Source organism: Cervus elaphus, chromosome 5, assembly GCF_910594005.1.
Source record: "Cervus elaphus chromosome 5, mCerEla1.1, whole genome shotgun sequence".
Classification (NCBI taxonomy): domain Eukaryota; kingdom Metazoa; phylum Chordata; class Mammalia; order Artiodactyla; family Cervidae; genus Cervus; species Cervus elaphus.
This window is the reverse complement of record NC_057819.1, coordinates 64,841,503-64,864,101: the sequence shown is the minus strand read 5'-3', so window position 1 is coordinate 64,864,101 and position 22,599 is coordinate 64,841,503. Positions and strand designations below refer to the sequence as shown.

General features: G+C 51.1%; 1 protein-coding gene across 6 annotated transcripts in view; it reads right to left on the bottom strand.

Moving 5' to 3' along the window:
* Window positions 1-6,480: 6,480 nt before the first annotated feature.
* FHDC1 (FH2 domain containing 1) overlaps window positions 6,481-22,599 on the bottom strand; it is a 41,017-nt gene continuing 24,898 nt past the window's right edge. For 5 of the 6 annotated variants that reach the window (XM_043902627.1, XM_043902629.1, XM_043902625.1 and 2 more), the window contains exons 7-13: window positions 20,547-20,617; window positions 20,341-20,448; window positions 18,544-18,614; window positions 16,326-16,443; window positions 12,715-12,879; window positions 8,659-10,699; window positions 6,481-8,558 (exon numbers count right to left, since the gene is read on the bottom strand). In XM_043902627.1, coding sequence (XP_043758562.1) covers window positions 8,524-8,558; window positions 8,659-10,699; window positions 12,715-12,879; window positions 16,326-16,443; window positions 18,544-18,614; window positions 20,341-20,448; window positions 20,547-20,617 — 2,609 coding nt within the window. In that variant the 3' untranslated portion in view covers window positions 6,481-8,523. Of the gene's footprint in view, window positions 10,700-12,714; window positions 12,880-16,325; window positions 16,444-18,543; window positions 18,615-20,340; window positions 20,449-20,546; window positions 20,618-22,599 lie in introns of all 6 variants that reach the window. The other variant, XM_043902631.1, reaches the window with a different exon arrangement.

The following is a 22,599-nucleotide window of genomic DNA, read 5'->3' as shown; positions in this document are numbered from 1 at the left end:
GGACAAATATTTTCCCAGGGAAAGGACACCAGGAGTCCCAGATGAGAGGGAATCCCCTGAAGACTTTGGCCTCGAGAGTGAGATCATGGGTCTTGGGAGCAGCTGTGTTTTATAGATCCAATAAATTAGACACAGCCCGGCTGGTTATACACTGGCAGGTGTCATGGGGCCCTGCTTTGCTTTCTTGGCTCGAGGAGGAAACAGAAATAAAGGTAAACTGCGTTCAGGGAGCAGGTCACCCAGATGGATGGGGAAAGAGTCCCGTGAGGACACAGCGCTGAGTCGGCAGGCTGCTTCAGCCCCTGCAGGCCCCCCGCCTGACGCACCTGGGTCTGTCGGCCTCCTTGCGAGCCAGCCCCCATCACTGGGTCCCTGAGAAGCTGCCAGCTGTGGGCTCTGACCTTGGACAATGACAATGGTAAACATACTGTCTAACGTATTTAACCATCAAACCCTCTCAGCTTCTCTGAAGTTACAATGGGATATGATTTCCAAGCTGAGGCGTTAAGAATTTCCCAGAATCACACACAGCTTATAAAATGGCAGAGTGGGAGGGAGCCTGGCTGTCAGCGGGGGGCAGGGACCTCCATCCCCCCCACATCCCCAGAATGGTGTCACCATCCTGTGCAAATCAAGGATGCAGCGTCACATTGATACACCCCGGGGCTGCTTCGTTCTGCTCTCAGTGCCCAAGGGTAAGGCTAAGGGGTGTCCAGCTGCCTTCCAACAGGCCTGAGGGTTGGCAGGGTGGCCACGAGGCTCCTGTGATTTTCCATGTGAAGTGCAGATTGAGCATCTGGGTGCCCAGTACTGTCTTTATCTTTCTTCTTGTCCCTCCTCATGCTTCTGAGTCCTCCTCTCCCAGAAGCCCTTTGCCCCCTCCATGGGGCCTTCTGCTGGGACTCATGCGTGCCCCACCTTTATCTACCTAGGCCCGGTCCAGACACAGGCAGTGGTCTTCGACGACGTATTCCGCTAGCACACAGGTCCCTGAGGCTTGCCCTCACTCATTGGACTCCATCTGCCCACACGTGTTTGTGGAGCACCCACTTAGCGGCAGCCCTTGCTGGGACCTAGAGGATCACAGATGGAGAATCACCCCCATCCCCACCCGATACACACATACCCTAGTCCAGGAGTCAGATACAACCAACCATTCTTACAAGGTGGGTGGGGATCAGGGCTTTAATCCCAAGCACTCTGTGAGTTCAGGGGAGGGAAAGATCGATTTCCAGAGCAAAAGGACAAAGGAGGGAAAGAACTGTTTCATCTGGACTTGGAGATGGCTGTGCTTCTGAGGAGCCACCAGATGGCACAGGCCTGGGCACCACGTTTTAGAATCCCTGCAAGACCCAGAGCTTTTCAGGATCATAAGCTTGCCTTGAACTCCCACTGAGAATCTTCACAAGGTGACTGTCCTTGCAGTCCTGCCGTACGGTCAGATCCAGAGGAATGAGCAGGTGCTGCCGTGACAACAGGAAGCCCTATGCCCAGGAGACCCCACATGAGGGCTTCTTGGCATAGTGTCAAGGGTGGCTGTCAAGAAACTGCTTCTTGTGACATATTAAGGTACAGCTGGGCCTCCCAGGAGGTGACCCCTTTGAGGAAAAAGTGGCCTTCGGGGGCTACTGGGTCAACTCAGCCACTAAGTCTGAGGCAGCCATCTCACAGGCTCAGAGTCTTCCAAGTGCAAGGGCCTTGGGAGCCTCTGGCCCGGGGAGGTGGACAGGCAGCTTTGGCGTGAGCTCTCTTGTACCTGAAGATTTAGCTCTGTTTTGCTTTGGAACAACACAGAATATGATTAATCTCACTGCCATGTTCTTATCGCCTTTTTTCAGTTTGAACACTCTTAGTGGGCTCATCCTCAAACATGATGACCAGACCCCTGGGGTCCCTTCATTCCTTCCACCATGATCCAGCTCACCACACTTCCCCCTGAAAAGGGGCGCAGGGCTGAGGACCTCATGCTGGGCATTATCACCCCACAGATGTGGCCACAGGTGGTGCCTTGGGTAGTCATGCAGCATCAGTGGTTCACCTGCTCCCCTTCCATTTCTCCCAGAAGGAACTCCTCTGCTGAAAAGTGGGGTGGCAAATTTCCACCTCCCACTAGGTCACTAGAATGGTGGGTGTGATGAGTACCTGTCTGCAAAGCCGTAAGCTTCTTGGGAGGAAAGCACTGGCCGGAGTCCAACCCATTATGAGCTGGCTGAGAACCGCAGGGGCCAGGGAGGGGCTGGGAGCGGTGGGCACCTTATCCAGGCTCTGCTCTGATGACCCGTTTCCATTGTATAAAAGGCAAACCTGGACTCGGGAGTAGGAGGCCCTGTGGGGGCGGGGAGGTAGTTCCGCTGTCTCAGCTGGGGCAAGAAGCCTGCCCTGCAGGCAGCCCACCTCTTCCCTCTCCTCCCTGGAGATGAATCAGCTTGTGGGAACTGCCGGTGCTCGGGAAAGAGAAATACAGCTGACCAGCCAGGCTGCCGTCTCCACAGCTGAATGGAGGCACTGTTCTTCCTGCTGGGGCATCTTCCAAGGCTGAACCATCGTTTTAATCCAAATATAGCTAAATCGCCTCTGCTGCCCTCTGGGAACTGGCAAAACAGTTGTCCCTGGAAGTAGCCAGACTGTCCAGACCTCAGCAACTTTCCCGGTCTGAGGGGGAGCTGTTTACAGCACGAAGCGGTGAAAGGTGAATTATTCTGTGCTGACAGCTTTGGAAAGAACCAGAGACGGTCCTCCCTCCAGGGAGGGCTTCTACCCCCCTAAAGCAAGACAGAAGGGGCTGAGCTCCGGCCGCTGCGGCCTCGCGTGAGGGCGCCGCGCTGCCTCCCTGAGTCAGCACCCTGGAGAGCTGCCCCACCCCCTTCCTAAGCGGTGAGGTCAGCGCAGACGCGCCCGCGCAGCGGCAGAAGGAGCCGCGGCCACCAGGAAAAGCTCCGAAGAACAGAGTTGCAGCGACTCTCATGAAACTCTCTGAAAACTCCAGAATCCAAGAGGCCTAGGGAGCAGGGTTCCAAAGAGCAACTCTGCTGACAAAATCTCACCGTGGGCAGACAGGTGGGTGTGGCATTGCTCAGCACTTCCTGCCAAATTGCTTCACTGCTCAGTTATGATCTTCCTAAAAGGCAATCGTTGAGTCACTTCCTATGTTCCCCTGGAGCCACTGTTCTGGGCTCTCTGGTGCCGTGCTCCTGAGAGCTCCAAACTTACAGGAGTGGCCGAGCCTCCCAGTGGAGGTGTTTCTGCTGCAAGATCCAAATTAGACCACCTCCTCAGGCTCCTGGGGGCAGCTCTCCTCCCATCCGGGCGCTGAGAACGGAGGGAGCTGTGTCCCCTGCCCAGGGGAAAAGCACCTGCTTTGCCCGGCAGAGGCCCAAGGAGAGGGCCAGGCCAGAGAAGCCAGGCTCTGGCCTCTCTCTGGTCCACTGGTTCTCAAGTTGCTGGGGAGTTGTTCAGTGCAAATCAGGGGACCCACCAAAGGATGCTGAGTTGGTGCAGGTCCGGGATGGGACCAGGAACCCCCCACCATCTCCAGGTGTCCTGTCCCACACTACAGCCCTCCCCCAGAGGAAAGTACGCACCATTTGGGGCTCTGACACTGTCAGGGGTCACCATGGAGAGCTTACCGCCCTCATCAAATACCCAGCTCTCATTGAAGTGGTCCAACCTAGACAGCATATTAAAAAGCAGAGACATTTCTTTGTCAACACAGGTCCATCTAGTCAAAGCTATGGTTTTTCCAGTAGTCACGTATGGATGTGAGAGTTGGACTATAAAGAAAGCTGAGCACCAAAGAATTGATGCTTTTGAACTGTGGTGTTGGAGAAGACTCTTCAGAGTCCCTTGGACTGCAAGGAGATCCAACCAGTCCATCCTAAAGGAGATCGGTCCTGGATGTTCATTGGAAGGACTGATGCTGAAGCTGAAACTCCAATACTTTGACCACCTCGTGCGAAGAGTTGACTCATTGGAAAAGACCCTGATTCTGGGAGGGATTGGGGGCAGGAGGAGAAGGGGATGACAGAGGATGAGATGGCTGGATGGCATCACCGACTCAATGGACATGGGTTTGGGAGGACTCTGGGAGCTGATGATGGACAGGGAGGCCTGGCATGCTGCAGTTCATGGGGCCGCAGAGAGTCAGGGCTCATGAGGCATGCCCTGGCCACACAAGTGGCCTCCCCACAGCCCTGCCACCTGCCGCTGGTTTTCAGGAGGCTGAGGCAATGTGGTTGAGTCCAGTCCTGGAGGATTGATAGCTGCACAGTGTGCTATCAGGAAGGACAGACAAAAGGCAGCCCCCCACAGGAAACTGCCGGTATTTACTGGAATTGGCCTAGGAGACGGGCGCTCCTGTGGCTGACCTGAGTGGAGAGGCTTTTCTTGTCCAGTGGCAGAGAGTGAACGTGAGCGTGCCTTCACCTCCACATAACGTCATTAACTAGGGGGACACGTTCGCAGCACCCTGGTGTTTCCCCCAGGACGACAGTTACAAGTGAGGTTCTCACCTACAAAACCAGTGCCGCTGTCCACCCAAGGATGGGTTAAGGAAGTTTCTGACGGGCTGCCTTGGAAACCTACCTATAACCATGACATGATTGCTTGGGGAATGTGCATTCTGAATTTCTCAAGTCTAATTTTGAGCAAATTTGGGGAACGTCATCTGCTAGCAAGTTAGGGACCGCCTCTATGACTCAGCGTTTGAATGTTTCTGAGGAGGCTGAGGGCAAAGCCTGACTCCAGAGGTCTGGTACTAAAGTGCCTAAGAGGACCTCGAGCATTGACAGTGGGGCGGTCAGGTCGCGCCAGGCTCCAGGTGGCCTTTGGTCAAGGCCCATGAAGGAGACCATGGGTGCTGCTCAGGCCGTGACCCCCCTTACAGTGGGGCCAGTTGTCCCACCTGCCAACGAGGAAGGAAAGCGGAGGCAATGAGCTGCCAGGCTCTGGTCCAGAAGACAGAAAAGCCACTTTCTTCAACCACAAGGACATTACCTTTGTCTTCACTGACAAATCCCAGCGAGCCACAGGGCATTTCACTGGAAGGTATTTGCGGATGAAAATACCCCTGGAGAGGTTGCTCCGGGTTATGTTTTCAAGCCTGTCCCGGATTCATTCCCAGCTGTGTACTGTAGCTCCACAGAAGCTGAGTAGGGTGACTCTACTGACCCACTGTCACCCATTTTGTTTGTGCTCACAACCCAAATAATTTTAAGAAGTACTTAGTGGGTCAACTGCAATGTCTCTTAGTCACATTTGGCTTAAACGTGTATGCTTAAATGTGCTCAGGAATACATACCAGAAAAAAAAAAAAAACAAACTCTTCTATTTTTATGGCAGGACTGAAGCATGAAGCGAAAGTATAATGAAGAATTAAGAACAAAGTTTAAGTTTCAATAGAAAATTCTGTGGAACTGCAAAACATCATCATTGCTAGATGGGAGGAGATAGAGGAGGGAAAGACTATGCCCTTAGAGGCAGGAGTTGGTGAATTTGTTCATCTCAGAAACCTGAATTAGTAGTTCTATCAAACCGTTCCAAAGCCTCTCACCATAATATATAAATATGCAGACTGAACAATTAGGAAACTGTGGTCCCTGGGTTTCAATGAGAATCTTTAGAAGGAAGACTAGAATACAGGTTCCTTGAGAAAATGAAAGCGCTAAGAGAACTACTTGAGACCCACTATGGAAATAAAAGGCCTCGCTCTGGTTTGTGTCAGTAAGCCCAGTTACCACAGGGATGATGATAGAGGAGGGGTCCAATGTTAAAAACCGCTTCCAACAGGCAAAACCAGGCTCTAAATGTCTACGGGGCAGCACCTCACAAGCAAGACAAGGACATAATCTGCTCTCTCATCCATTGCTGTCTGACCCCAGGATCTTCTTCTAACCCGTCAGCTAAATTGGGAGAGCAGCTAGGACTAAAACTTGATAGGAAATCCCAAGGGATGAGTCTCATCTTACACACAATCCCCCTTTCTTTTCAAACCAATACTGCATTTCAAATAAAAGCACGCCTCCCTCCCTCTCTACTTATTCCTGAGGCAGCCACAGAGGTGAGCTGTGATTTCCCAATAGCGTCCTGAGAAAAAACACACGCGAGCGCACAGAAGCAGATCCAGACTTGCCGGCCCCATGGAGATTGCGCAAAGGTTGGCCCACAACATGGAATAATGCAAGTGTGCATGAGGTGCTGAACATTCCATGCATGGCCCGCATATCAGATGGATGCCTGCATCCCAGGTGTGGTGCAAGGCCCCCTCCCGGGGCCCGCGCAGTTAAATGCAGGTTCTATGCTATTAAGAAGACACACATCAACAGCTGATTTTGGCTCTGGAGACTTTTGGCTGCTCTATCCCAACCTTCTGGCACCTCCTGTCCACCCCATCTCCACCCTTCTCTCTGTACAGGAAATGATGCACTCTCTTACCGGGGTCACATGCCCACATCCACAGAAGCAATTGAGGAGAAAACACAAATCTCATAAACATGAACTTTATTAAACTACACATTACATAAAAGAACAAACATATAAATGGACCTTTAAATACATTCAGTTCATCTTAAAATTTATATATAAAATTATTTACATTTCTGCATTATATATTTAAATTATTTTTCCAAGCTTACTACCAATAAAAGGTAATAGAATGATCACCTGCTCATACAGATGCATACAAGTGGTCCACAGGGCTAAGCAAAACACCACTTCTCAGGAAACTCAGCTTATTAGATTTCAAAGCAACAACTCATTCTGAAGGTGCTTTCTTCTCAGCAAGCCTTTATGTGAGACCTCCACTGTGGAAATGCTGGAGTTTAGTTCTGGAAGCTGATCCCACGGCAGAGATGAGTTCTTGGCTATTCACGATGACTTGGACTCTGGGAGTTGGCAGAACCCTTGAAGACCACAGCAGAGGCCATGCCCCCACTTATGCAGACTGGGAAACAGAGGCTTAAGGAGAGGGAGTGACTTGCCAAAGCCTTACCGCATCAGTGAGGGAACAGGGATTTGGACCCTGCTTTCCAGGGTTCCCCAAGGAGCCACAACCCTGGCACTACCCACAAACCCACAAATTTTGACCTCTTTCATAGGCCCTAGGTTTCAAACAGGTTTGTCTGCATGGTTAAATACATGATTTTTTTTTAAGGCTTTTGAGATGGTGAAAATGGCTCAGGATTCTCACAACCATCTTTGTGGAGCCCTGGAAATACTACTCAGGGCTATTTTTACAAGAGGTTTTGTGGTCAGGTGCCTTGTTTTCCTTTTCAGTTTAGCTGACTTATGGAAGCTCAGAGTTTCTAATTGATTTGGACGGAAGGCAACATTCTACAGCAGGGAGACTGTAACATCAACCGTATGGATTCACCAGGAATACATTACTATATTTGCCAAAATCCACCTCCCGCTGTCAGATCTAAAACAAAGTTTCACTAATAAGTGATCAAAAGTGAAAAAGTGGGAGAAAGGGCAGTTTTTAAATAATAAAAATGTCTCAAGAATTCCCCCACTTCCCAATTAGCTAGTTGGGACGGAAACAGTGAAATTGGAACCGAGTAGTATGTTTTTCTCTTTTGAATGAAGCCTTACTTTTTTTTTCTTCAAAATTTTCCTGATAGTATAAAGTCTTCTTAAAGCAATTTCAATTTTGGTCTGGATTTTAAAACTTGACCTGGTTTTTCTCAGGATTTAAAACCACTGTACCAAAGAACAGACATCAACATTTAAAAATATCATGGAGAGAGAAAGTGATTCTTTCTCTCCAGGCTCCAGGTCACATTAGCAAAGGAGAAAGTCTGGGTTTATTCCTCCCTAGAGGAACTAGAGTGAACACAAGTCATAGCAGCCTTCACTCAGTTTTACAACAAATACTCAAATGAGAAAACAGAGAACGGGAAAGATGTGCTCAGCTGATCAGTCCTGACGACCTTCCATCAAAATATGGCACCTCTAAATTCTGGAAGCTCCAGCATTCTCCCAGGGGTGGCCACCCATCTACAGGGGAGGCTAGCCCCACAGTCCCAACACACGGGGAGCACCAGATTTCTGTCCACCAGTTTCACTTTCCCTCCTGTTCACCTCACCAAAGGTAGCAGGTGGAGATGAGCAAGGAACAGTCTTCAGGAAGACGGTGGCAACCACAGGACACCCAAAGGCTTTCTGGCAGAAGTCCAGTTGCCCGCAATGCACAGCACGGGCAGGTGGAACCCTGAGGCCAGGGAACTAGGAAGATAAAAAATACCTTCATCATTTTTCCCCTGGGAGGCATTTCACTCTGTGAAAGGAACCAACTAAAACAACGTTTAATTTTTATAACAGTAAAAAATGTCACTGCTATATAAAAACTGGCCCCGAAATCTTGTTACTCGTCACCTAAGAACATCAGATGATGTTGAGTCAGACAACGACGTTGTCTGAGTCGTCCACGGGTCTCTGTGTTTGCAGGACGGGGCTCAGCAGGTCCACCTCCCTGGCCGATGCGGAGCCGATGGTCCAGCGGGGATGTGGGTCCAGCAGGCTACACCTTCAGGGGCACTGGCAGGTAGCACCAGCGGGGGGCTCTATGTGGAACAGACATTTAGGGTCGGCCTTTCGCACAAGTCAGTCCTCACCAACCGAACCCCAAAAGGCAAGCGGGGAGGGCGGATGCCCCTCACTTACGTAAGGGATGAAGCCCCTTCCCCAGCGCCGCGCGATTGGCCTCCTTCAGCCGGAGGGAGGCCCTTTCGCCGGCCCCGCGGCCCTTCGGTGGGGTCTCCGCGCCGGCCCTGGGGCCCTCGGCGCACTCGGACCCCTTCCGCAGGGTACGGGCGCTGCCGGCCCGCCGGAGGGCGCCGCTGTCCTTGGGGGCGCTGTCCTCGGGGCCGCCCTTCACTCTCAGCTGCCGCTGAGACATGGTCCGCGTGAGGCCGGGGGCTCTGACCAGAGCAGGAGGGTCGAGCCTCTGGCTTCGAGACGAGGAGGCGACCGTGTTGCGAGCGAAGCTGGGGACCGCGGCCGGGCCCCGGGGCACGCTGGCAGCCGGCTGGGCGCAGGGCGGATCTCCGGGGCCATCGGGGCCCTGGGCGCCGGAGCGGCATGCCTTGTCCTCCTCGGGCTTCGGCCGCGGCACGTTGCGCAGGGGCTTGGCGCTGGGCTTCCTGAAGGAGCTCCGGAGCAGAGAGGGGGTCTCCCTCCCGGGCCGGGCCGCCGCCGTCGCGGGCCTCGCTGGCGACGCGTCCGAGGTCCCCCGCATGGAGCTGCGGCGCGCCAGGGGCGGGGGCGGGTCGGGCCCGCTGGGGGCCTCGCGGGGGCTGCCCTTGGGGGCCGGGGGCGCGCGGCCAGCGCGCGAGATGGGCACGACCCTGCGCATGCTCTCGTTCTCGCAGCCGGTCAGCGTCCTCACCGGCCGCACGGGCCCCGCCGGCCGCACGGGCCCCGCTGGCCCTGCGCTCCGCCGGGCGGCCCCGGCCCGGGACGGCCCCGCCAACGGCTGAGCCTCTCTGGGGGAGCTCCTCCTGAGGGCCGGCGCCTCCCTCCCTCTGGCCGGCCTGTCCCTGGGCGGTCCGCCCTTGCAGCTCTCCCGCTCGCTCCTCTCTGAGACGGAGCCCGAGCCGGGGGTGGAGGCAGCAGCGGGAGCCTCCGCAGTCAGGCTACAGATGGGGTTGGAGGAGGCCTGACTGCCGCCCATCTCCCAGGCCCCGGGGGACATGGAGCCCTCCCCATCGCCCGCCTCGCCCGGGTCCCCCTCTAAGGGTCTGGAGTTGGCTCCCTCAGAGCAGTCCAGGGTCAGCGAGCAGTCGCTGGTGTCGGAGATGCAGAACAGAGGCCCAGGATCTTGACGCTCAGGGTCACTGCTCCCCTCAGAGAGCGCAGCTGTGCCTCTGGGCTCATAAGGGGCTGCACCGCCATCCTGGGGGACAGGTCCCTGGCCGGGACCCACTTGGGCACCTCTGCCCACAGGCGTCGGGCTGCTATTGGTGGCGCCCAGGGACTGTGGGCTCTCACCCCTCACGGACACCAGCTCCATTGGGCTGCAGTCATTCCCAGTCAGCCCGGCCGGCTCCTCCGGGCCCTTGGGAGCCTGGAGGTCGAACTGGGCCAGCCCGGTCACCAGCTCATGCTCCCTAATCCCTAGAGCCAATGGTGAGAGTGGGGGCGAGGACCTCACAGGATCCATGCCCACCGGTGCGCTGCTCCTCTTTCGGAGGGTGTTGACCCCACTGCGCCGAGGGCGGCGCAGAGCGCAGGCGGGATCCTCAGGGTGGGCTGCAGGGAGCCAGCTCGGCCAAGCCGTGGTGGGGTGGGGGGCTTCCTCCTGGCCCTCCAAGACCCTAGGTCTGTGCGCTAGGCTGGAGTCCTGGCCCCTTGGTTCTCCAGGCTCCCTGCAGGCTCTGTCGGGTGGCACCTGCCAGAGGCAGCCCCGGGATGAGTTGCTGGGCTTGAGTTTCTCAGGACTGCCCATGGAGCTCTCCAGGAAGTTCAGCAGCTCCCGGTCGGCCATGGTGTCCAGGGAGAGGCGGGAGCGGCGGGTGGTGGGGGGCCTGCAGCAAAGAAACGGGGGCAGGTCCTCCGCGTCCCTCTTGGTCAACAGCTCCACATCATTCTCACTGCTGCTCCGGCCGAATCCAAACTCCCCCGCTGTCCAGGATCGCCGCTTCTGCTCCAGCTCCTTGAGCCGCTGCCGCTGCCTCAGCTCCTGCACCTGGCGTTCGTGGTTGTCCTGAAGGCAGGGTGGAGAGGGGGTAGATGCATGAGACGTGGCGACCGAGTGCAGTTCCAGAGCTAGCTATCCGAACACCCCAGCGAGAGACACTGGCTGGAGGAGAGCCCTGAGTTACGGGCTTCACTCACTGAGGGAGACGGCCTGTGTTTGCAGGTGCACGTGCCAGGAGCCTGGAGGCCTCTGTTCTCCTCAAGCTGCGTGGGCATGACCGGGATACACCAGGCCTGACCCCAACCATCTGCCTAAGGTGGTCATTGGAACCTGGGGCCCAACTTCCAGTCAAGACACTGTGCTCAGTGTGGGCTGTGACTGCACACCTGTCCATGACCTCAACTCCCAGGAAATGCAACTTGGTTTCTAAGTAGGGTGAAACAGAAGGGACTTCCAGGAGTACCATTTAAGCACAGAGAGAAAAATACTACGGGTATTAAAAGGAGTCTGAATCAGTGTTGTACACATATATACATATACACATATATCTACACACACACACTCATGTGCACACATTCTACTTAGGGATTTGGATGCAGAAATGCAGACTCAGGATATTAAGAGATGCCTGTGATCTCTGAATGCTCCCTGGTAAACACCAGAAATGCCACAGAGGCTCTGTCCCTTGTGCCCTACACACTTCCCACAATCAGAGAAGAGGATCTGCTTTATCAACCGTTCTGCCTTTCACTCTGCCCCAAGGAGCCAGCCCTCCCCCAACAAAACCGAACAGAACAAATGCACACACCAAACACAGTTTACTGCCTGCACCTTAACTATACTCGTGCCACGTAAATGTGAGGAGCCCACAATCCAAATCTGCTATCGTTAGTGCTTTTTACTTGAAAATCAATTTCCGCAAACAGTGGACTTTCCCTTCCAAGTGGTGCACTTTCCCTTCCAAGTTTCTGTGAGCCTCTGGCTCTGACCACCGGGGACTCTGGGCCCCTCCTGCAGCCTCGGCTTCCCCAGGGTCCCCAGGTCTTCTTTCAGGGCTGCCTGCGGAGCGCACAGGGCCAGCTCCTGGCTCTCAGGACAGCTGGGTTGAGAGCGTCACCCAGGCAGCCTCACAAGCGTGGAGAACTCCGACTGGGAGTGAAGGTCTCAGGGCCAGTTTGGCCAGTACCACCCCACCAGCACCTCCCCTGCTGACCTCACTGCTTGGACAGAGGAGTGGAAACGTGGCCACAGGCTCAGCCTCCTTTTCAGCAGACAGAGAAAGGCGGTTTGAGAACTCCAGTCACTCTGAGCTACTCATTTGGGGCTGCAGAGACAGTGAGCAGCCCCTCAAAGAAAGTCAGCTGTGGACAAACGTGCGCTTAGTATTGAGGAAAAGAGGCGCACAGGGGTATTTGGTTCCTTATCAACACCTGAATTGGTGGGCTGTTATTCTGTTTTTACTTGGCAGTTGAAAGTTTTATGTGCAAAGTCAAGAAACCCAAAGAGTTTTCTGGATTCTGCATGAACTCAGAGATTATGAATGGGAGGCTGATGGGCAAGGCTGCAGCGGTTGTGTGCAGACAGCAGCTGCTCCCTCAGTCTCTGGGCATTCTGAAGCCTGCTCTGGCCATGGACAGCCTGGTTCCTTGGATGCCGACCCCTGACAATGGCTACAGAGCTCAAAAGACAGGCAAAGGGGCCTTCCGATCACCCCACTGCGAGAAAGGTCCCCCTGAAGGAGGAAAGTGTCTCCTGGGAAGACAGAAGGATCTTCAAAGAGATGCCTTAATAGCGTGACTGCCATCCTAAACAAGCCTGACGAACAAAACGCTTTTAGAGCATCAGAGCGAGCACTGGAATGAGCAGCACACGTTAGGCTTGCCAACAGGGGAAGGCTCGGGGCTGAGAGGGCAGAGCCTGCCCGGAATCCTGGGGACAGCCAGGCAGCGCCCCCGGGGCCAGACCTTCCTGATGCTGTGAAGCCACCGAGGCCCCTTTCCGCCACAGGCAGGGCCAGGCTGGGCAGAGGAGAGGCAGAAATCCAGACAACTCAGAAAACGCGGAGCTGCCCCGAGCTGTACCTTCACTGCTTTGTTGAACCTGACGCAGAAGTCTCTGAATATCTGCAGGCACTCGTCTAGCTTCACGGTGTCCTTGTCTTCGCAGAAGAAGTCGATGAGGGTGTGGGCCTCGACCTGGAGCTCTCGCTTCCGCCGCTCCAGCTCGGTCAGCTTTTCCAGGGCAAACTGCGGGGGAAGGACAGACAGTAGACGTGGAGGTGAGCGCTCGGCAGCCGCCAGGGGCCCGGGGCTCCATCTCAGATCTTACAGCGGGACCCCCAGAGCCGACAGGGGAGTGAGTCACCCCAAACAAAACTCCGGGGAGCAAGGTGGACCCCTGTGTGAGGGGAGCCAGAGGAGCTGAGGAGCTTTAACCTGGAGGCTATCGCCAACCCAGAGTCCCCCTGTAATGTCACTGGGCACACGGCACCAGCATAGAGTCGGCGTCATTAAGGAAAACCCCGTCTGCCCCTGTTCTTCCTGCCCTCATGACTGAGTCACACACTGGTCATGGGTCTGCTTCAGGGCCCCAGAAGTCTCTTGTGTTGACCAGTTGTCTTATTCACAGTTTGGAAGGGTTTAAACTTAACCCCAAATGAGCGCTGTTAGGCTCACACTGAAGCCTCATGTGCTTTCTTTTTCACTGGGAAACAAGGATTTTATGAAGAAGGCATGCAATGGGGTTGCATGAAATCACACTTTAATTGGGTTGGCCAAAAAGTTTGTTCCGGTTTTTCTGTAAGTTTTTTTCCCTGAACAGACTTTTTGGCCAAACTGATATTTGAGAAACTTCTTCTGGGTAGGGAGCCAGGCCTGGGCAATGGTGATGCTGTGGGCTGCCCCCCGGCCACTGGGCTCGCGTGCGGAACACAAAGGAGAATCTCAAGAGAAAGAGGAAGTTTAAGAAGATGAGCTCCTTCCTATCCACTCCACGCACCATCCCCTTTCAAAGCCCTATTCTCACACCAAATGCCTTCGAGAAGTAGTAGGAAACCAAAACTATTTAGGAAATGAAATGCCAGAGAAAGGAACCATCTAAGTCAGTAGCCCGAGGCAGTGTGTGCATTCACGCTATGTTTTTCTTCATGGAGGGAAGGGTATTAATGGAAGGATAAATCTCTGCCTGTCGTTCTTGCACAGGGGGAAAGATGGATCCTAGCCAAGAACAGCTCAACTGCAGAAAAACAGGACTTTGACAGGAACCTTCACGGGAGCTTACTCTACCTGGGATATCTCATTGTCAGATCCTGTGGGGACGGCAGAGTGCCTGGATGCTTGCAGGCCGCCCAGGACTTGGAGAGTGACGCCTTCTGAACTGAGCCTGCAAAGTCACCATGCTTGGAGTCACTGGCCAAGAGCTAGTTTCTGAACTCTTCCCTCATGGTTGGGGCCACAGATGAAAAAGTTCAAAGCAATGCTGGCAAAGCGTGAATGACAGATCGGTAGTTGTGGTAGCCAACTTTTCAACTCAAACTTGTCTGCTATGGAGTGTCAAGTCCACCCCAGCGCACCTGATACTTCTCACCCAAAGGGTCAAAATGTGAAACAGATCTGCAAATAGTAGATCATTTTTCTACTCAAAAACCTTCAATGGGGCTTCCCTGGTGGCTCAGTAGTGAAGAGTCTGCCTGCCAATGCAGGAGACACGGGTTCAATCCCTGTTCCAGGAAGATCCCATATGCCGTGGAACAACTAAGCCCGTCTGCCACAACTATCCAGCCTGTGCTCCAGAGCCCGGGAGCTGTAAACACTGGGGCCCGCCCATCCCAGAGCCCGTGCTCTGCAACAAGAGAAGCCACGCAGTGAAAGCCCACACACTGCAACTGGAGAAAAAGCCAGAGCAGCAATGAAGACCCAGCACTGTCAAAATGATAAATAAAATAAATGATTTTTTAAAAAACCCTTCAATCGTTCCCCACCTGGCTCAGAGAGCAAAGTTTTCAGACTGGCATTCAGGGCCTTCTGTGGCCTGACCCTAACCTACATTAAAAATTGTATTTCCCCTATTTAAAAAGAAAGTAAACTTGGGAAAAATAAGTAGCTGTATGGAATATTCTACTTACATAGATAAAAATGAGTACCAGGAAGATGAGTTTAGAGTGAAAACAAGACTGCCTCTCAGCAGCTGTGTGGGTGTGCGACTCTGCATCGTAAGCTTTCCTGTGCTGCCATTTCACAGAAGAAATTAACATCTCATATAAGAACCGAGAAACAAGCCTCCGGAATGCTCCTCTCAACGTGTGGCAGGCCTTCTCCTCACATTCCTGGATCGTTCCATTTGTCTGAACAGGCTTATTTATTGCTGAGTGTTTTCCTAGCTCCTGTTCATGTGATTCTGTGGTGATGTCTACTTAGTTGTCTCAGAGAAGAAAATCTGTGCACTTTTAAGGGAAAATGAAAGTTCAGTGATGTTTGAAAGAAAATACAGAATACGTGTTTAATAATAAAAACAAACTCTCAGCAGAGCCAAACAGAATCAGGTGGTCACTGACGGGAGCTGCAGCTCACAGCGTCTGATGTGGCTTCATTTCAAGGAAACCAAGGGAGGCTGTGGCTGACCTTGGTCTGATCTTCAAGCACACGGTCCCTTTCCCACCTCCCAGGGCAGCCCTGCCTCACGCATCCTGGCTCATAAGCCTCAAAGCCCTGACACCGAGCTTTCAAGATCTGTTTGGCAAAGGCAAATTGAGTAGCACACCATTTCCTGAAGACTGAAAGCATGAAGAGGTGCCACTTTTTTTTTTTTTTAAATACGGAAGATAAAAGAAGTATGTCAGACTATGTGATTAGTGAGTCACGATGAGCTGTCACAAACAGGTCCACTCTGCTGGCTTCTGTTGATGTTACTCGGGGCAGCTCCCACCACACCCTGTGGGCTGGTGGATCGGGGTGGTAGGAGGCACTGACTCCAGCGTGCTCTCCTGCCTCCCTATAAAACATGCCAAAACGGAGCTTGTTTCTTCCACAGAAACAACTGAAGGAAGAACAGCCCAAGTGCTCAGGTGTCTTCAGTGAGAACCTCATTCTGGCATCCAGAAGTTTAACTGGGAGGCAGGAACTCCAGAACTGAGCTTTCAAACCAAAACCTGAGTCGCCAGGCAGCAGCTGCCAAGCGTAAGCATAAGTGATCCCAGTCCACATGGGAGTGGGTGCCATCCTGCAGACCAAGCAGAAATAAACAGAGACCCCCATCTCTAACCGAGGGCTCAGGGTTGGACATATTCCACATCCTCTGCCGGAAAACCAATCCAGCAAAGGATGCATGCTCATCTGCTCAGTTGTGTCCAACTCTTAGCAACTCCATGGACTGTAGCCTGCCAGGCTCCTCTGTCCATGGAATTTTCCAGGCAAGAATACTGGAGTGGGCTGCCATTTCCTTCTCCAGGGGATCTTCCTGACCCAGGGATCAAACCTGGGTCTCCTGCGTCTCCTGCATTGCAGTCAGATGCTTTACTGCTGAGCCACTGGGGACGCCCCCATAAGACTGGCCACTGAAATATCAAGTTCCTTTGACTGGCTTAGGGGGGAAAACATGAATGGGAACCTGCTGCTTCCACAAACACAGCCCTGCAAACGTAAGTGGCCTCATAGGGCCACTGAGGAGATCAGAGGGACTGACTCGAATCACTCACCTGAAGGAAATCTTCCATCTGCTGACACAGCTCTCGATCCCGCTGGATGTTCTCCTTGAGAGTCTTCGTCCTGACAAAGAGCGAGTGCAGCTCCACCTCCGTGTTGTCCAGAGATAATCTGAAAGAAAAAAGGAGAGAGTGGGCAGCTGGCACCAGGGTTGAGGGGGCGGTCACCCCAGGGATATCAAACGGGACCCTGGAAATAGAGGGGAGGGCTGCTGCAATTACCTTTACTACCCTCTATAGTTTCCTCCTATGTTTTTCTAAGAGGCGATTCCTGCCTAAAGACACATAATGGTTCAAAGAGAGCAGGCTGTAATTTTGTTCTTGCTGGAGAGATAACCAAAAGCACAGGACTTGCAAAGCTTTTCATAAACTAGGTCTCAACAGCTTTATGCCATCAGCATTAGCGTCCAGCAGGACTCACTTACTTATACTTTCCTCTGGTCACAAAAATGCAAATACAAAAGCCCTAACCCATGAAAAGCAAGGTGACGGCACATGCTGATAACCAGGACGCTAACGGGGATGCAGAGACACTGAACAGACGGCACGTTGCCCGCCACAAGCAACCAGAGTCCATCCTCTGCGTCTTAGAGAGAAGGGACACACAGCTAAGAGTTCTGCAGAGAAATGGTGGGGTTGCTGGCAAGGCTTTTGTTATAAATGTCACACTGAGATCAATAGAGCATGAATGATGTTCGTGTCACCTGGGAAAGTGAACAGGTGAAACCTAAGTCCAGGAGGAATTCAATTAGCACGTTCATAGATCAAGATGCTTTCAAGCTTCCATTGTCAATTCTAACTTTTCTTTACACAGCAGTTTTCCACCTCCACTGGTCACTGGCACCCGCCTATGTCCTATGTCCATACTTCAATTTCCAGTTCAAATAAACCTTAGTAAGTTTTTCCTAAGACAATATCTAGCTAACCTTCCCCATCTAACTCTGACCAGAAATGGAACCGTTATTTCTGTGTATCTTTTAGAAACATTTCTGTACTAGGAGGAAGAAAAAATATTTCCACACAAACTTCTTTTAGTAATTCAAAAGTGAAAACAGTTTACATCTTAGCAGATGCCCATTCTGTGGGAGGAACACTCTGGTGATCTGTAACTATGAACTATATCAACTGTTCACACTTAGGACCGACCCTCTCACTTTGAAAAAGATATCATCCATGGTTAGACATTCTCATCCCTGAGATGCAGGCCGGTGGTGGGCGGGGCTGGAAAAGCTCTGGTTGGCGTGTTTGTGCATCTGGTTCACAGCTGTCCCAACTGGATAGAGTCCCTCAGATAACAAGCAGACGACATGCGCTGGGTTGATACGTGAGGTGACTGCTGGCGTCTGCTCATGGGACACGGCTGTGGCTGTGGGTATCTTTCCCCAGCTCCGTAATCGACAGTGCCACTTGGGACCTTGAAGTCAGCCATGGCAGCAGTATTTATACCATGGAAATCAGCAGTAGCTACAGATCAGGACCTTTTTCCTTAAAAAGCTGGCTATGGGACATTACCACCATTTAACATTTACATGCGTGGGTATGTATTGTAAATTTAAAAGCACAGGACTTAGAATCGATACACAGATTATAGCTACGTTAAAATACACATCTATATGAGAATAAGAAGCAAAGAATAGGGATGTAAATAGAGCTTTATGTTTGTTAGACACTTTCTCTGTAAAGCTGAGTGACTAATTTAAAACAAAATCCTTTCACAGCCCTTGATATGGTTCCAACTTCTTTTAATGCAATAGAAAGTAAACGTACCATGTTAGATTCTAAAGGAATCAGGGAGGTAGGGCCCTGAGAGCTTGACTGATGTATCCCATCTCCAAGTGCTATGTTCTTTGAGCCCTGTCTTTTGGGTGTGGAGGTATTTGAAGTTCTTAATCCATATACATACATTTTTACACTGATGATATTCATTAGAATAAACTGCAATAGGGTTTTTTTTAGATTAAAAATAAAGATTAATTTTTCAAAACCCTCCTAATTCCAAAGGTGCACACACACCTCTGTAAGCAAATGAAAGGAAGGTCTGAAAGTTCAACTAGGCAAAACTTCTAAAAGTTCAAACCTAAAAAAAAATAAAATAAAATAAAAGTTCAAACCTGAATCCAGAAGTTGTAAAATATTCATCAGTTTTCATAAGAAGGTAGTTAAGAAAAAAACAACCAACCATGTTTGTCTCACCATATTCTTCCTTGATTACCTGGCAGCCTCCTGAACATGAAGCAATTTTTCAGAAAAATTTAGAAGCATAGCATCTTTCTTTTGGGCTTCCTGGAACAAAAACAGAATTTTATCTCACTCTATGGGGACAAAACTGGAATTTTATCCACTATATGGAGAAATTTTTTTCAGGGCTTAAAGGAACCCTAAAATCACTGTCCCCCTTTAAGGCTTGATACAGTCAAAGTAATTCACAGAGACACAAACTTAGTCTGACATTCTCAGTAAGACTGACCAGAAATCTCCTACTCTCAAGAAACATTTAACTTCCCGGAGCAACTGATCCTGATATGAAACACAACACACGCGTGTGAAAACTCAGTGGAAGGAGGCGGCGGCTTCGCAGGGCCCACGACTCCCAAGGGAATCCAATCCATCCTGCCGAAAAACCACCACACCTGCGAGGACGCCTCTGTGTGACCCAGCCACCAGCAGCTGTTAGACCAGTCTGCAAACTGAGCTTAATGAGACGGCGCATGGGCCACGGAGGAGTTTGGATCCTTCCCCTGTTCAGAGGGCAAAAGGAACGCAAGGATGAAGGGTGCAACTCAGGGAACCTCCCCACAAGGGGCTGGGACCAAGCCACACAGCACCTGGAACGGGGACCTCAGGGCTGAGGAACACGTTTTCTGGTCTTAATGCCCTGAAAATGGACTCTTCAGTGAGTACCAGGTTCCACATGCCCTCTGTCTTCTGAAGAATATAGTAATAATAGGGTGTATTATTTATGGAGAGTTTACTATATTCAGAACACTGAGCTAATAAGCACAGTCTGGAATTATCTTCCTCCACCTCCTCAATTACCGAGTTTTGAGGTTATCACTCCCCGCCCCTCATCATTAGATGAAGAAACTGAGGAACTTAAGGCTTACATAACTCGTCTGAGGAAGTACAGCTAATAAAGAACAGGTCAAGACTCTCCCTTCCATCCTGTTCAGAAGCTCACACTTAAGCCTGCAACACAGCTTTCCTGCCAGGTTAAGCTATGTCTATATGATTGCTGTCAAAACAAGGAGATGCAGCAGGAAAAACAAGCCCGCACAATTCATTATTTGAGATAATTTAACAACAAACAGGGAACTGTCCTTGGCTGATCTTTGGCTTTGTAACTAGTTATCTGGGGGTCACACATGTGTCTAAGTAGTGGGCAGGGTTCAGACCCCAAACTCTGTGTGGATGGCAAGGCTCCCTCACCCCCAGTTCACAAAGAAAATGAACTTATCCATCCTCTCATTGCTCTGACCCCTCACTCTTTACACACAACTGGTCAAAACTCCAGTCGACTCAACACTAGAAAGAAATGTTTCAACACCCAGGCCTCTGCTCTCTATCCCATGGCCACCACTCGGCTTCTCAACTCTCCCAAACGATGAACGCCAGCTTCCACCAAGAAGCACCCCTATTTCTCTTCTCTCTCCACTCCAACCCATCCCCCATGCTGCCTCATTTTCCTAGGGAAAAAACATCCCTGGTCATGCCATGATGATGTGTACAAACCACTGCTGGCTCACCAGTGCTAAAGCATGAAATCCAAATTCCCCACCTGTGGGCGTGAATCCTTCATCACCCGGCTTCACCCACCTCTGTGCCCAGTCCCGACCCCCCACGTCCCTCCAGCCCTGTAACTCCAGGTGCACTCAACTCAGGAATCTGCACACAGCAACTTCTTGGCATCTACCATGCCCTCTTCTGACTGTTTGATGCCCCCTTACACCTCTGAAAGACTTCACGGCCCCAGCGGGGGTGCACGAACACTCTGTCAATCACTTCCACATACCTGTGCAACAAAGTGCAGGAGATTCATCCCAGGTTTGTTTGCTTTTGTGTCTGCCAATCTGAGCAAAGAAGACAGTTTAAATCCTACTGCATTGCCAGCATACCCTCCCTAAAGAAGACAAATCAAAAGAAAAAACATATATACACATGTTTAGACAGACAAAGTCGGAAATGCAACATTTAAAAATTTTTTTGAACTTTACTTACAGCATTCATGATATTCCCTGCTTGTAGCACCAAGTGTAATATGGAGTGCAATTCCTCACAGGACATCAGCTCTGTCAGAAAGAGCACACACAGTACCTTAGAGAAGCCTGCCGCTCAGACACACGTCAGACAGCTGCCACACCCAGGTTTAAGTGTGTCTGAAGCAAATGCTGACCCTAAGTTGTGTAAAAGACTGACACGAACAAAGCAGCGCATTGCACGGTGTATCTAATGTACCTCAGCTACTGGTGATGCCCATCCTGTTAAACTGGGAATCAAATACGGATGACACTTAAGTGTCCCGTATACTTCAAGGATGAAAATTTTCAACGAGTGGAAAATACAAAAATCTTAGGAAAAGCAGCATACTGTGTTATAGGAATAATCTCCTCAACAGTTATTTCTTTATTTTTTCCTTTATATCCTTTGAAATTGTGTTTACGGACTATGAAAATGAATAGTAAGCAGCATTTTGCTTAGCTGATGAGCTGTGAGGAGATACAAAATAAACAGGCCGGGATGATATGTAAATAACTTGCAAAGCTCCAACTCTTAGAGGCAGGTACCCAGAGAATCTTTCCATTTTATTCAAAACTAAACATTTTATTTGGATTGGCTTCAAGGTTTCAAAAGGAACTCAATCATTGTCATATTGGTAAACTAGTTCTTTAAACATAAATCTTTTGTATTACCCACCAAGACAAATAAACAATATTAAAATTTGTTAATGTATTTGAAAAGACAAAGAGATAATTTAATTACTAAAATTACAGTAGGTATAGGTAATAAAATGTCATCTATGATATTGTTAATATTCTCCATTATGTCTGGTATTACTTTCAAAAAGTTACACTTGGATCACTGCCTATACTGTGTTATCTAAGAAGGCCAGGTTTTAAAGGGTAACCAGATAAAAAACATTTCCATGGTACCCACAAATTTGCATTGCTTAATATGAAAACACACGCTTCCATCTCTGTTTGAACAGAGGAGACAATCCTTCCAAAGCTGCTGCGTTAGCCTTAGTACAGAAAGAAATTTTAAAAGGCCTCCACAGTGAAAGAAGAAAATGCTCTTAATTCCCAGTCTCTTCTCTAAGTGAAGAAAAGATAATGAGCCGAAGAAAATATGACTTAATGTCAACACAAGTCAGAGTCACTAAGCAGGGAAAACAATAGGAACAAGCAGTGTACCACCACAACTAGAGACGCAGAAAGTGACCAGGAGGGAATGAGGCCTGTGAGCCCAGGTGCCAAACGCAGGAAAGCAGGAGTCCAGTCCGCCTCCGAGCCGGAAGGAGGCGGCTCCGGCCAGCATTCTCACCTGCCTGCCTGCGGGAAAGCGAGCTCCCAACTCTGTGGAGGAGGCATCAGAGCGGCCTGAGCAGGCTTTCCACGAGGGCAAGCTGCTCAAAGGACCGGGAACGCCGGCTCGCTCCTCTCAGACGTGAGCGTCTGGAGGCGACCTGGGGGTGCGGGAGACACCGCTGGGGAGGGGTCAGGAGGGAAGGAGCCCTGCTTCCCGGAGAGCAGGGCGCAGGCTCAGAGTCTGCGGGGACGGGCAGGCGGCCGGGGCCCCGGCTGTGAGCACGCGCCTCCATACACACATGACACACACAACGCATGCGCAATACACACAGGCTACACACGCACCACACAGAGAACACACAGCACATACATACTCTGCACACACGCTGAACACACCACACACAACATACAGCACACACAGAGAGAGAACACGCAACACATACATACTCTGCACACACACTGAACACACCACACACAACATACAGCACACACAGAGAGAATGTGCAACACATACATACTCTGCACACACACCACACCCACTGAACACACCACACACAACATACATCACACAGAGAGAACACGCAACTTATACATACTCTGCACACACACTGAACACACCACACAGAACATACAGCACACACAGAACACGCAACTTATACATACTCTGCACACACACCACACACATGGAACATACCACACACAACATACAGCACACACACAACCACATACATACAGAGAACATGCAA